We start from the raw sequence: 12,555 nt of genomic DNA, 5'->3' as shown, positions 1-12,555 counted from the left end.
TTTCCATCGTGGCCTAAAATTCAGAAAGTGGGTTGATTCTTTTCAAAAATTGGGAAATAGGGCTTCCGTAATCACAGTGATGTCTCCAAATGAGTGTTAAAACTGCTCTCTGAAGAATCCCCAAACCAAGTCATTAATCAGATTTTCAATTCTAATTAATTCCAAGAACCTTTTGTGTGTATTGCTTCACCTGGGAATCCAACATTCAGTTCCCTTTGGCTTCTGGGGTCAACAAATCCCTCAAACTCATAGCAAGTGCCTATGAAATCAGACATGATCCTTATCTAAGTTCCATCCTTCCCCAGCCCAGCATCCTCCCAGCCCTCATTTTGGGTCTGTGGTGTGAACCCCATTTGAAGCCAGCCCAGAGCTTCTGAGAACTCACCAGCCCCAGCATCCCTGAATTTTGTTTCAGAACCCACTGTCTTCTCCTTTTCTTTCAGCCTTTTGCTGTTTGCTTCAGAGTGGGCTTCAAGCCTTCCAAGAGCCAGCCATATACAAGTCACATATAGCCCTTTTCCTGAGGGCTTGTGTCTGTGCTCACCCCTTTTTTTATATACCTGCATCTTAGTCAGTTTAGATGCCACCAAGTAGATGTTAGTCTCCACCTCCCCAAGCTCTGCACACAAACATTAGCTTAGCTCAGAGGGACCACTCTCTAAATGATAATTCTGGACATGTGCTCTCCTTCCACCTAAAGCTAGCACCTGTCTGCCCCTCCCAGAAGTCACTGGTTCAGTGCAACATGTCATTGAGTACAGATAGATTTGGAAATGGTTTCCAGGGCCAAATGAGTGATAAGGTGCTTAATGAGTTGCACATTGCATGCTATGGGGCATTGCTTTTCTGGGATCTGTCATATGGGCTGGGCTAACATTTGTTCAGCACTATTTGTGTGTTTCCTTCTCAGACATAAGAAAAACTCTTAACTCTGCCCAGAGCAAAGTGCAGGGCAGATCCAGACAGCTCAGCACTATTTATTTCCAGAGAAAACCCAAAGAAAAATATCTGATGGAATGTCCAAGATTTTCCTAAATTTGGAAGGCTTTAAAAACGGAGGCTTCTGTACCATGATTACTAGCAACATAGGGTTGTGGATTTGGGATGCCCAAAATACACATGCAAATGAAATACAGATGTTGTGGTCCAGCTTCTGAGAAGGTGGCACCCCACCATGCACAGAAAAACTCTAGTTTGTATGTAGAACAAAGTACCTGGGAATACAGGGTCAGTTCTCCATACACACAGGGCAATGTTCTTGTGAGAGAAGTGCACATCAATGGGGAGCAGCAGGAGTGAGGACATATTTTTGTAAGCATCACTGCTGCTCCCAGCCTGAAAGGTCACCTTCAATTTGAGAGAAGCCCAAGCAAAACTTCTGGCCAGGTGCAGGTTTGATGACTGAAGTGAGGTGAATTGTCCAACTGCTCCTTCACTAGTTGATGAGAAGCAGATGTTTCTCAGATAGTGAGTTAATAAGCCTGAAGGGGGGTACAGTTCCCCTCCCATTAATGTGTCTTCCTCCAGCACAACCAGGACTGAGCAGGCAAGCCTGTGCACCCCCAGCTCCTAGCACTGTCATGAGCCACCTTCATTGCAAGTCAGACTCCTATGCAGAGAGAGTCTTCCCAATTTCATCTGGATATGGTTTTGCATGGCCATGAGTCTCCTGGGGAGTTAATCAGATTTCCACCATCTGAAGCTAAAATCTCATACCAATGCCATGTTATAAAACCAGAACAGTAGGCAGCTGAGCTTTAAACCCATACTAAGAGTCACCCAAACCCAACCTTCCCTGACGACAGCAAAACAGCTTTGGCTCGTAGTGTTTACCTGTGGTGCCCAAGGGACCAGCCAAATGTCACACATCTTCTCTTGCCTCTGGGTAGACCTGCTGCTTGTGTCAGGTCTCTGTCCCCAAGACTGGGCCATGGCACACAAAATGCTGGGGCTGGATTAGGCTGGGACCACAAAGGTCAGTTTTGATGCATTTTTGTGTCCTTGTGCTGCCTCACCACCCCAAGAAAGTCTCATATTGTGCTGCAACATGTGTGCCTGGCCTTGGACAGAGAGACTGAAGGCGGGGGCTGGAAAAAAAATTGCAGTGCCAAAAAAACAAAACCCAAACCCAAAGTGGTTTATTTTAGGACTTCCTGTCAGTGACTGTCTTCTGAAAACACAGAAGCAAGGACAGGCATTATTTTTGGCAGCTAGACCCCATTCAGAGAGACAAGGCCACCTCAGGAACAGTGCTGCCAATGGGCTGGTCTTCAGCTCTATTTATTTTCGGTTGGGCTTCATCTGCTCTGGGTTGGGAAAAAGCAAACCTCATCTCCCTCCCAGGGTGGATGAAGGGACCCTTCTGGGTATGGCTTTTCAACACCCTGGCACAAGATTTCAGGGACCTGAGTAATTAGCAGTAATTGAGGCTGGGGAGTTTTCCTTGTTGCATAGCTCACAGATGCTGTCATTTCCTGCTGGGCAGCAGGTGGGTGTCTCAGGGCTGGTGGATGGGCTGGCACACAAGCAAGCTCAGACTCACAGAATCATTTAGGTTGGAAAAGGCCCTTAAGATCATCATGTCCAAATGAGGCTTGCCTTCTCTTCTCCCCCATCCTCTAGCTGCCCCACAGAAAAGGGTCCCAGCTGCATGAACGGGTCCAGCAGAGACTAAAATGACTCTCTCTTCTTCCCCAATGGTGGCATCAAGCAGCCTGGGGGACACCAAGAGGGCTCCTTTCTCCCTGGCACTATGGGTCCCCATTGCTTTTGCCAGCCTCCCACTTATAGCTGCTTTGGACCCAGTGCCCAGTGTCCTGGGTGCTGTGCACCTTCTGTAGCACACACCAGACCTCAGGGCTGTCTCCCATGTCCCTGGTGTTATCTCTGCACCTGGGACCCAGGTGCAAAGCCTGACCACAAGCACTTGGCAGGGGACAGCTGGCTTCTGCAGCACCCTGTGTGCTTTGGTGCTGGCATCAGCTCTTCCAGGAGTGACCTGCTTCTCCCTTCTCTCCCACCAGCACATCAACAACGATCACATCCATGGGGAGAAGAAGGAGTTTGTCTGCCGCTGGCAGGACTGCACCCGGGAGCAGAAGCCCTTCAAGGCTCAGTACATGTTGGTGGTGCACATGCGAAGGCACACGGGAGAGAAGCCACACAAGTGCACGGTGAGCTGGCAGGGACACAGGGTGCATCTCAGCTTGGTAAATGGGACACTGTCTGGTGGGTGCAGGCACAGGTATGACTTTAAGCAGGGCTGTCCCAGGGTACCTGTCAACACCCACCTCAGGGCTAGAGACCCCAGCTTGGGGACAGGGGAAGTGGTCAAGGAAGATGTGTTAGAGGGTGAAACCACATTTCCTCAGGAAAAATACATTCGGCTCCACCACAGATATCCAGAGTGACTTGGGACAAGTCACTTAAGGTGGAAAACCAGCCAATTTAGTGGCTTACATCCAAAAAGGAAATCCAGAATCCCCACACTGTGGGGAACCACCTAATCCTCATCATGTCTAACTCAGCATCACCCAGTACTGCTGCTGGGGCTGCAAGTTTTCCTCACCCACATAACCAACTGTGCACACAAGCCTCCGTCCAGCCTGGGGAGCTGGGCCAACAACTCCTACCTCTGCTCTCTTAATCCAGAGGTGAGGTCAGCCCATGAGTACTTAAACCCCAAGAGGAGACCTTCTGCATGCAGGCAACACTGTGCCTGTTGGTAAACCCTACCCAAGAAAGAGCACAGGATGCTATTTTGTACCTCAGCCCTGTGGGTACAAGCTCACCTAGCACATGTGAGAACTGGCTTCACCTCCTCAAGATATTAAAGCCCATATCTGCCCTCACATATGGAGTCTCCCAGTGCACCATGGGCTGATGTGGGGCAGCCCAGGATGCCAGAGGGGGGGGACACAAGAGAGAAGTGAGCTGTGGAGTTTAGTGGCTGTGGCCAACTGATAAGGAGAGGTGTTCACCATCTCTTTCCACATACACTTCAGTGAGGTGTCCTTCCAAAGGTCCATCCTTGTATTTTGATATCCCCTGCTCCCTGCCTTCTCCTCTGCCAGTTTTTCATACCTCCTCTGCTGTCAGCATTATGCTTTTCCTCTCTTCAGAGTCTCAGGGATGAATCTCTCTGTTCAGCAGATGTCTGCACCCTCCTCCTGCATCTTCCTCTTCTGCTCCATTAATTGTTTCCAGCCCTGCTCCCTCCCTGGCTCTGCCCCAGCTTCTGCTTACAAATATTAGGATATGTATGACTTGCTTGCTGCATGACTCTTTTATCAATCTTCCAGCCCCGTGTTCATTTAATTTAGAGCATAAGCTCCCTGGGGCACAGGGCCACGTCCTTTGTTTTAATCTTCTAAAGCACTTTGCCCAGTTCTTGTGCTTTACCAATCTTCCTTAAAAGTATCAAGGAATATTGATCAGAAGTGTGCTATAAACTGAGCAGTGAGGGAAAGTCCAGCCCTGTCCTTGAAGGCAGGTGGATACAGAAGACAAAAACCAACATGGACTGCATTCTCTTCAGTGTTATAATGGATCAGAAAAAATCCTCACTGCACAATCCTGCCTCTTTTAAGCCCTGGTTGTGCTCTGTAGAAGCAATGGCAAAGCTGTGTGTGAATATCAGGTCATCCTGTGCCTCCTGGAGAACTTCACTCCCTCCACATGCAATATGTCTCAGCAGCTCTCCCCAAACTGGAGTACCATTGGTTTCCCAATGCCACGGCAGTGCCACAGACAGGGCCCTTCTGTGGCTAAACATTCCTTGCCCAAGTCTGGCAGTCATTTTTCAAAGTGCCATTTGTTTCAGACAAGGAGTTTGTGGTGTACATAAAGCTACAGATGAGCCCATTTGCAGCCTGGGACTTGGTCAAGGATTATTTCAACAGATGACAGCCAGAACTCCCACTGACATAATCAAATCCACGTGAGCAACTGCTTTGAACATGCACAGGCTGCTTTTCTGAGAAGCCCTTAATTGACAATGTGGTCTCAGTACTTTTGCTCATAATAACTGCATTTTTGTGTCAGTATCCAGCAAAACCAGAATGGACACAAGTTGCCTCATGCTGAGTTCCCTTTGTTTTCCAGCAAGTGGAATGATGTATTTCAATAACCATAAGCTACTTGAGCTGTAAAGGACTGTTTGCACAGGGCAAGAGAAAAAAGGGATGTACTGTGCTACCTCAAAGTTGTGGCATGTTCTATGGGCCAAATTGTCAAATGAAAGTTGACTGGGGAAGAGGAACATGATTCATCCTACCCTGACAAAGCTGTGGAAGGAATAAGCTCTTGCAGGATGTGCCTATTCCCTTTGAAGAGATCTGGCTAGATCAAGAGAGCAAAGTTTGTCTTTCATGCACCATCCCTATGCTAGACCTTAAAGGGAATCTTAAGTAACCTTACTTCTTTTCCAGCACAATGAAGTTATATGGGATCAACCTGTGCCTTTGTACTTCACAGGTGTCACAGGCTGTATATTTGACTCACTCTGTGGCAGTGCAGGAGAGTCCTGTGCCCATGGAGCACAAAGAGACAGGTACCACTGCTCTTGCAAGCAACTGCCTTTGGCCTTTGCCCAAAAAGGCCAGACCTGTGACGTGTAGGGCTACTCAGCTGTCTACAGGGAAATCAGACACTGAACTGTGACACAGCATGTCCTGCTATGACACCAGGTTCTTCGCTGGCCAGGACTCAAACATACCAATGTGAAGTTCTGTCACATCTGGACTGAATTTGTAGACATGTTTAAGTGATCAGACTAAAACACAACACCTTGCATCTTCCATACATTGCAACAGGAGGGGCTTCTTGTTGAAATTTAAAGTGTGTTTTAAGGTGCTTGCCTAGGAAGTGCAGTGTGGGCTTTTCAATGCTCCCAACTGAACAGCCAGTGCAGCGTAAGTGCTAAAACTAGAATTTGGAAGGGAGCCTGGCATTTCTTAAAACCTCTTCCAGTGTTCCTCAGTTCCCACGTGTTTCATCAAAGAGCATGTAAGAGAGCCTTCTTAGTTTGAGGTGAAATCCTCTCACGCTGCAGACAGGGCAGGTGCAGGGAGAAGCCTCCAGCCCAGTCAAAGTGCAGAGTGGCAGGATTTACATCACCAGGAGCCTCACCATATCTCCCAAGCTGCTCCTTCTTGTTGTGTGGGCAGCTGGTTTCCTTCCAGGAGGAAGGTTCCCAGCCCATTTTGTCATCCAAAAATCCATCTGTCTTCAAGATTAAGAGTCTTGTTTTTAAACTGGTAATGTCAGACAGACTGACCACAGCATCCTCTGAGATTAGACTGAAGCTGTAATTTGGGAAACTTCAAAGCTTGCTAGATTTCTGCTTATGTGTTAAAGAATGGCCTGGCCTTTCCAGCACTGATGCTGGTGAAGTCACAAGGCTGGTCAAGCTGTCAAGAAGCTATCAGTTCTCTAAGTGGGAAGGAGAGGGCCTCAGTTTCTGAGCTGCAGAGGGATGGCAGGAGGGGCTAAAAGAACCTGAGGAGGAGTGGAGGGGTGTTTGACCCTGCTGGAAAAAAAGAGTCTCTTGTTGAAATGCCAGGTGGGTACCCAACAAGGAGCAGCACCTTAAGCATGACTCACTGTTGAAACTCTCAGCCTGCTTAGGGAAGCGAATTCTTCCAACAAAGTGGATGTTGTTCCCTAAAACACAAACCTTTTAAAGGGAAGAAAAAAAAAGAAAGAATGAGAAACAGATGAGAAGGGTTTAGGCAGGGGGAAAATGAAATTTTTCTGGTTAATTAATCATTCTTCTTGTGTTTTTTTTATTTTAGTTTGAGGGTTGCTCCAAAGCTTATTCCCGCCTGGAGAACTTAAAGACACACCTGAGGTCCCACACTGGAGAAAAACCCTATGTCTGTGAACACGAAGGCTGCAATAAAGCCTTTTCCAATGCCTCAGACAGAGCCAAGCACCAGAACAGGACACATTCCAATGAGGTAAGCCTGGGCTCACCGCAGCTCAATGGAGGGCTTTTTTTTTAATTTTGCTGACAATAAACATACACTTTACATGCTAGACTCATGTAAAAAGAAACTTACTGTAATGAGAGGTTTTTCTTATTTTTAATAGGATTTATTTTGCTGGAGAGCCAGACCACATTAGCTTTATATTTATGAAACTCATGTTCAAAATCATAAACAGATGTTAGAGTATGCAAACTTTTTAATCGGCTTTGGAAATTTCAGTAAGCATTTTCCAAATTTATAATTTTTAATAGCAGAGATACTTTTGTACAGTTGTTCATGTGGTGTTTAATGTTACAGTGGAGAAGGCTAGCAGTAGTATAGCAGCTACCCTGGATCCTGATACTCTGGAAATAATACTCCCTCCATTGTTTGATATACAGTGATAGAGCACAATGCAATGCTTTGTTAACCTTGGCTAATTAAGACCCACTATTAGTAGTTGGGGAGCAGAGGAAATTGCCTTTATTGTAAGGCATGTGATGGTCTGTTGCAATCAGCCACGGCTGACGATTGAAATTTATATTACCACTAATTAGCTGACAGGGGAAGAAAAACCAGCACTCCAAAGTTCTAATAGTGTTTGCAGCCATGGAGAATTCAGTCTATAGCCTAATTTGCAACAGTTAAATATAGACTATTGGAGAAAGGAACACAATTGCCATGGATGACAGCTTTTTAAAGCAATGCTGCATCTACAAAGGGCTTGTTGGGAGTATTTCTAGCTCTCACATATCAGTCAGTGATAATCAAAGCTCTGTAGGTTTCAAGGATTCTGCTGGAGAACTCCAAATTCACTCTGCCCAGTTTGTGCACACTGAAGCAGTATATGAGCTACTTTTTGCCTGTAGATCATGAGGGCTTGAATACCCCGAGCTTTTCCAGGATCATCCCTAGGCAGGCCAGTTTCCATTCTGTTGGGCCTGCTGGGTTTCCATGTTCCTACCTGTGGAATTTTGGCTTTGGCTGTAGTATTAAATGTCATTTATTTGATGGGTTTGATTTCCCAAGTGATCCAGATTAGGAGTTTCCCAGAGCTTGGGCATACTTGAAGGTCTGCTCCCTTGGGTTCCCATGAGAAGGTGTAGGGCAGGAGCATCCAACTCCTTCTCTGTGGAGGACCCTGATCTAATACGCTGACCCTAAGCACAAGCTGCATTCAAAAGCACAAATTAAAGGCTCGCATGTCAGATAGGAATTTTATCCTCTGCTCTTGCTTCCCATGGAAGGTAGAAAAGCCTTCTCAGGGGCAGAAACATCATATCCACCAGTGGAGGATATGTATCAGACTGGCTGAGCCTTGCCACAGGACCTACATTGCACTGCATGATCTTACAGTTTGAAACTGTGCTCACCCCTGAACTGCACCCCTTGATGCAAAACAGGTATGTCCCAAGACTTGTGGCAGATCTGTAGGCTGCAAATAATGGCTCTCTGGGCTGTATATTTTATACCTGCTTTTTGAGGAACATATAACATGATCCATTGCAACAGATGACACCCCCCGTGGCAAAGCTTTTTGCATTGAGCACCAGGTCCAGGTGAGGGTCCTGCATACCAGTGGGTTAGCACACTGCACTGAGACCTTGGTTCAAAAAACCACATGGATGCAAAGCAGAAGTTTGTGGCTGTGAATATTTCCCATTACCCATTGTTAAATCTATTGTGGTTCCTAGCTGCCTGCTAAGTATTTTCCTCTGCTTGAAGTGTTTACCAGGGAACACCAGAGTTTCAGAATTAGTCACCCATGTTTCCTATAAGAGGGAAGCTCCAGGTTCCCTGTATTTGTACCCATCATTGTGTGACAGGACACAGGTGTATGGTCTAAACATGCCAAAGTTCAAGGCTGGGGTTATATTACTACAGTGGCTTTTGTTTGATTGTTGAAATGTCACATGGATGATTTCACTTTAAACTTCCTTCAGGGGATACCTTCAAAGTTACTTCTGGGAAAAGGGCTTTTATCCCATGACCACTCTCCAGTGCATACACAAAAGAGCAGCATGAGTTCACAGCCAGCCAAAGGCTAGGTGTGACATTTTCTCCAACTCAAGCTAAATGAGGGTAAAATGTAGAAATTCAGTTGTACTGAATGCCTGGGGAATTCCGTGACCCTAAGGAGTATGTGTCATGTGTATGGGAGTAGGAGGGAGGTATCTGAGATAGATAAATTGTTGACTTCATTAGGGCAAACACTGCATTAGATGTCAGAATTTGGATAACCCAGGCATGCCAACAAAACAGTGGTTGTGCCCCATTTGATTGTGGGAGGTATGGCTCACTGCTGAAGGAGATGGTTGTACCTTGTTAGGTAGAATGTCTGCTGTCCAAGCAAGAATCATCACATCACCCTAATGACTGGTGTCTGAAAAATCAAAATTATTTGGCCCAAAGGCTCTTTATAAAAAATCCTTGATCTGTTATATGTAGGGATTTTTAGCATGTGTGGTGGGACTTCTGTTCTTTAGAATAGCTTTTAATAGCAGCAATAATATTTCTATACTGTCTTATCCAAAAGATTGCATGAGATGTATAAATAAACTATTTAACTTTTTGTGATTTGGTTTACCCAGCTTTAAAATATATTAAATATTTACCTCCGTGGGGTGTTACAAGGGTTTAGTTTGTTTAAGTGATGTTCCAAGATCAGTCAGGAAACATGTTTTTGAACCAAAAACAGACTTTCAATGTTTTTCATGTGATGATGCTGGCCTTTTGTGAAGAATATATACTCCTTTGTGTTTTTTCACTTAAGCTTCTGGATGAAATTACAAAACAGATTTTAAAAAAGCATAGGAATGGTAATTCTGGGGAGGCTTCAAACAACATCTATGGTGGTTTTTTTTCAAGGATCTATCCTAATGCATTGGCAGAAAAATACTTACGAGTGTCTGTGAGGCTGAAAGCAGAACTTGTGATGAATTCGGGGCTTCCAGTGCAGCAGCACAAGCTCAAACAACTGCAGCACTAATACACTTTGGAATTGAAAACTCAATATGAAAAAAAAAAGTTAAAAGAAGAAAAGTATCTGTTTGCTGACTTCTGTTTTCAGAAGCTTGGCTTCAGCCTTGTTTTCCTGTGGCAATCAATGATTCATGAATTCAGGACTAGAGTGCTATCGTCTGAAAAAAACATTGCATTCCTGTGGTTTGTTTTGCACAATAACAGATTTCAAGGTGTCAGGTGCTGGAGTGCTATGATAGATTGGGTAGAGTGAATCCAGTTTGGCTTGGTTTTGCTGGAATTCCACCAGCCATGTTTCAGACCAGGTCTCAGACATTTTCTTGGTGTAGACCCCACCTTAGCAGAGAGAATGTGTTACAGCCAGTCCCCTACATCACCTCCCTCCCACCCATAATCAGGAAACATTCCTGTGGCCACCCAAGCAAATATATACATGGGAAAGTAATATTAGGAAAGTATTTTGCAAATTCTTAGCTGTTTTTTAATCCAAAAACTGAAAACAAGGAGTTTAGCCAATATCAAGTGACTGGGTATGCCTGTGTAGATCAGCAGCAGCCCATATATCACATCTTAGAAATCTCACCCTTACAGAATCCCATGGAGCAGATGCTCCACATTTTGCTGCCGCCAGCTGCTATGCTCATTGTATTTTTTTGGCCCAGACACCGTACCTGGAATATTTGCTCTTGTTCTAAATATAACCCAAGATTTTCTTGTATTGACAGAAACCCTACGTCTGTAAAATCCCTGGCTGCACAAAGAGGTACACAGACCCTAGCTCCCTCAGGAAACACGTCAAGACAGTGCATGGGCCCGATGCCCACGTCACGAAGAAGCAGCGCAACGATGTTCACCCGAGGCCACCTCCGCTCAAGGAAAACGGGGACAATGAGGCGAGCGCCAAGCAGAGCAGCAAGGTTGCAGAGGAGAGCCCAGAGGCCAACAGCACCACAAGGAGCATGGAAGATTGCTTACAAGTCAAAACAATAAAAACAGAGAATTCTGTGGTAAGAGCAGTTGCTCTTGGCAGAAATGACACAGGCCCTGATATCTCTGATGCAATGGGGGCATGAAGTGTTTGCATGCCATTTGCTTTCCGGGGCAGTTACTCTTCCATTTGCCAACACCCTAGAGTTCAAGTCCAGAGGTGAAACTGCAGGTCAGGGCACAGTCTTGTTGCACCTTCCTACTTAGCATCACAAGTTCCCACCCTCATAGTCACGGGTGACAGTTGACACACAATGTTGAGCTTGGCCTCCCTGTGCAGTGAAAGTGGGTAAAACTCAGTGTTATGGTCAAATGAAGTTTACCTGCCTCACCAACTTAAATTTAGCAGTGGCCATAGGGCACAGATTGAGGAACATTTCTTGAAGTCCTAACTTAAGCAGCCCCTTTTCTTCTCTTCCCTTCACCCTTCAGTGTTTTTCTCTCTAGATTGCTGCACAGTGGGCTGTTTGATGAAAGCAGTGGAGATAGAAGTAGTGGTTTATTTATTTTTGCCAGTTCAATTCCTCAGTCCTGTCCACTATACACAGAAGCACAAAATCACCAGGGCTGACCTCTTGGGATCATTTAGTCCTCCCTGCCCCAGCAAGGCTGGCTGGAGAAGATTGCTCAGGAGTACCAGAGTTTAACACACCATTCCCATCTGCCACAGAAAAATGTAGTTGGATACTGATGGAGGAGGTGGAACATTGCAACACATGGGTCACTTTTGCCTTTAGATATTACTCTTCACCTTTGTACCCAAAGTTCTGGTCTACTGACCAGCTCAGAGCGGGGGGGGGGGGTATAGGCTGTGCACAGCAGAAAAGACCTTCACCTACATAGGAGAAGGTTCACGTAGTCCTCAGACTTCTCACTAGATCTGAAAGGCCTTTGAGCTCCAAAATACATATTTTCTTGATTTGTATCCAGGCTTCAAGATTATTGTTCCTATGAAACAACATGCCCTGGAGCTACAAAGATTTTCTAAAAAAGCTTAACGGATGTGTTGTTGGAAAAAATACTGATGAGCAATATGTTTCAGTTAGGAAGGAACTGAGGATTTTCACATCCAGAATGTCTTTAATTGACTAAAGGAACAGTTTTAGTGTGATGAGGCTCTGTATTGGGTTACTAAAACTGAGTGTGAGAACCACTGGACAGAATGACCTCTCTCCAATACTCATCCTCCTTGTGCTTTGGCTATTTTTTCTATGAAAACATGGACACAATTACTGCTTCCCACCACATTTCTCCCAAAGGTGTGGGGTTGTTTTCCTAAGGCTTCTCACTCCCAGGGTTGCAGCCAAGCCATCTCACTGGTGGCAGGGCCATGGGTTGGATGCTCCCCTCTGCTTTCCCCATCCAGCACTGTGTGCTTCACTTGTGCACATCTAACAGGGAGCATATGAACTCGTGGGCTGACATCCAGCTCCTGCTTCCTGGTTAAGGTCAAGGTGGTGGGAGGGGTGAGGTGCTCCACTGGTTCCCATCACTCCAAAGCCCTTTGTTTTGACTCATCATTGGGTCTTATGCCAAACTGATGGACATGAGCGGGTAACCTCTCCTAGGACTTTTTATACGGGCCCCCAAAGCGAGAAGGCAGGGAAGATGGGGTATG

At 45.7% G+C, this 12,555-nt stretch overlaps 1 protein-coding gene across 3 annotated transcripts in view; it reads left to right on the top strand.

Moving 5' to 3' along the window:
* GLI2 (GLI family zinc finger 2) overlaps positions 1 to 12,555 on the top strand; it is a 186,469-nt gene that overhangs the window by 168,953 nt on the left and 4,961 nt on the right. For all 3 annotated transcript variants that reach the window (XM_030454712.1, XM_030454713.1, XM_008497000.2), the window contains 3 exons: positions 3,024 to 3,173; positions 6,795 to 6,959; positions 10,676 to 10,957. In XM_030454712.1, the coding sequence (XP_030310572.1) occupies positions 3,024 to 3,173; positions 6,795 to 6,959; positions 10,676 to 10,957 (597 nt within the window). The remainder of the gene's footprint in view (positions 1 to 3,023; positions 3,174 to 6,794; positions 6,960 to 10,675; positions 10,958 to 12,555) is intronic.

The sequence above is a fragment of the Calypte anna genome, chromosome 7 (genome assembly GCF_003957555.1).
Source record: "Calypte anna isolate BGI_N300 chromosome 7, bCalAnn1_v1.p, whole genome shotgun sequence".
In the NCBI taxonomy this organism is placed as follows: Eukaryota; Metazoa; Chordata; class Aves; order Apodiformes; family Trochilidae; genus Calypte; species Calypte anna.
This window is presented reverse-complemented; position numbering and strand designations above follow the sequence as displayed.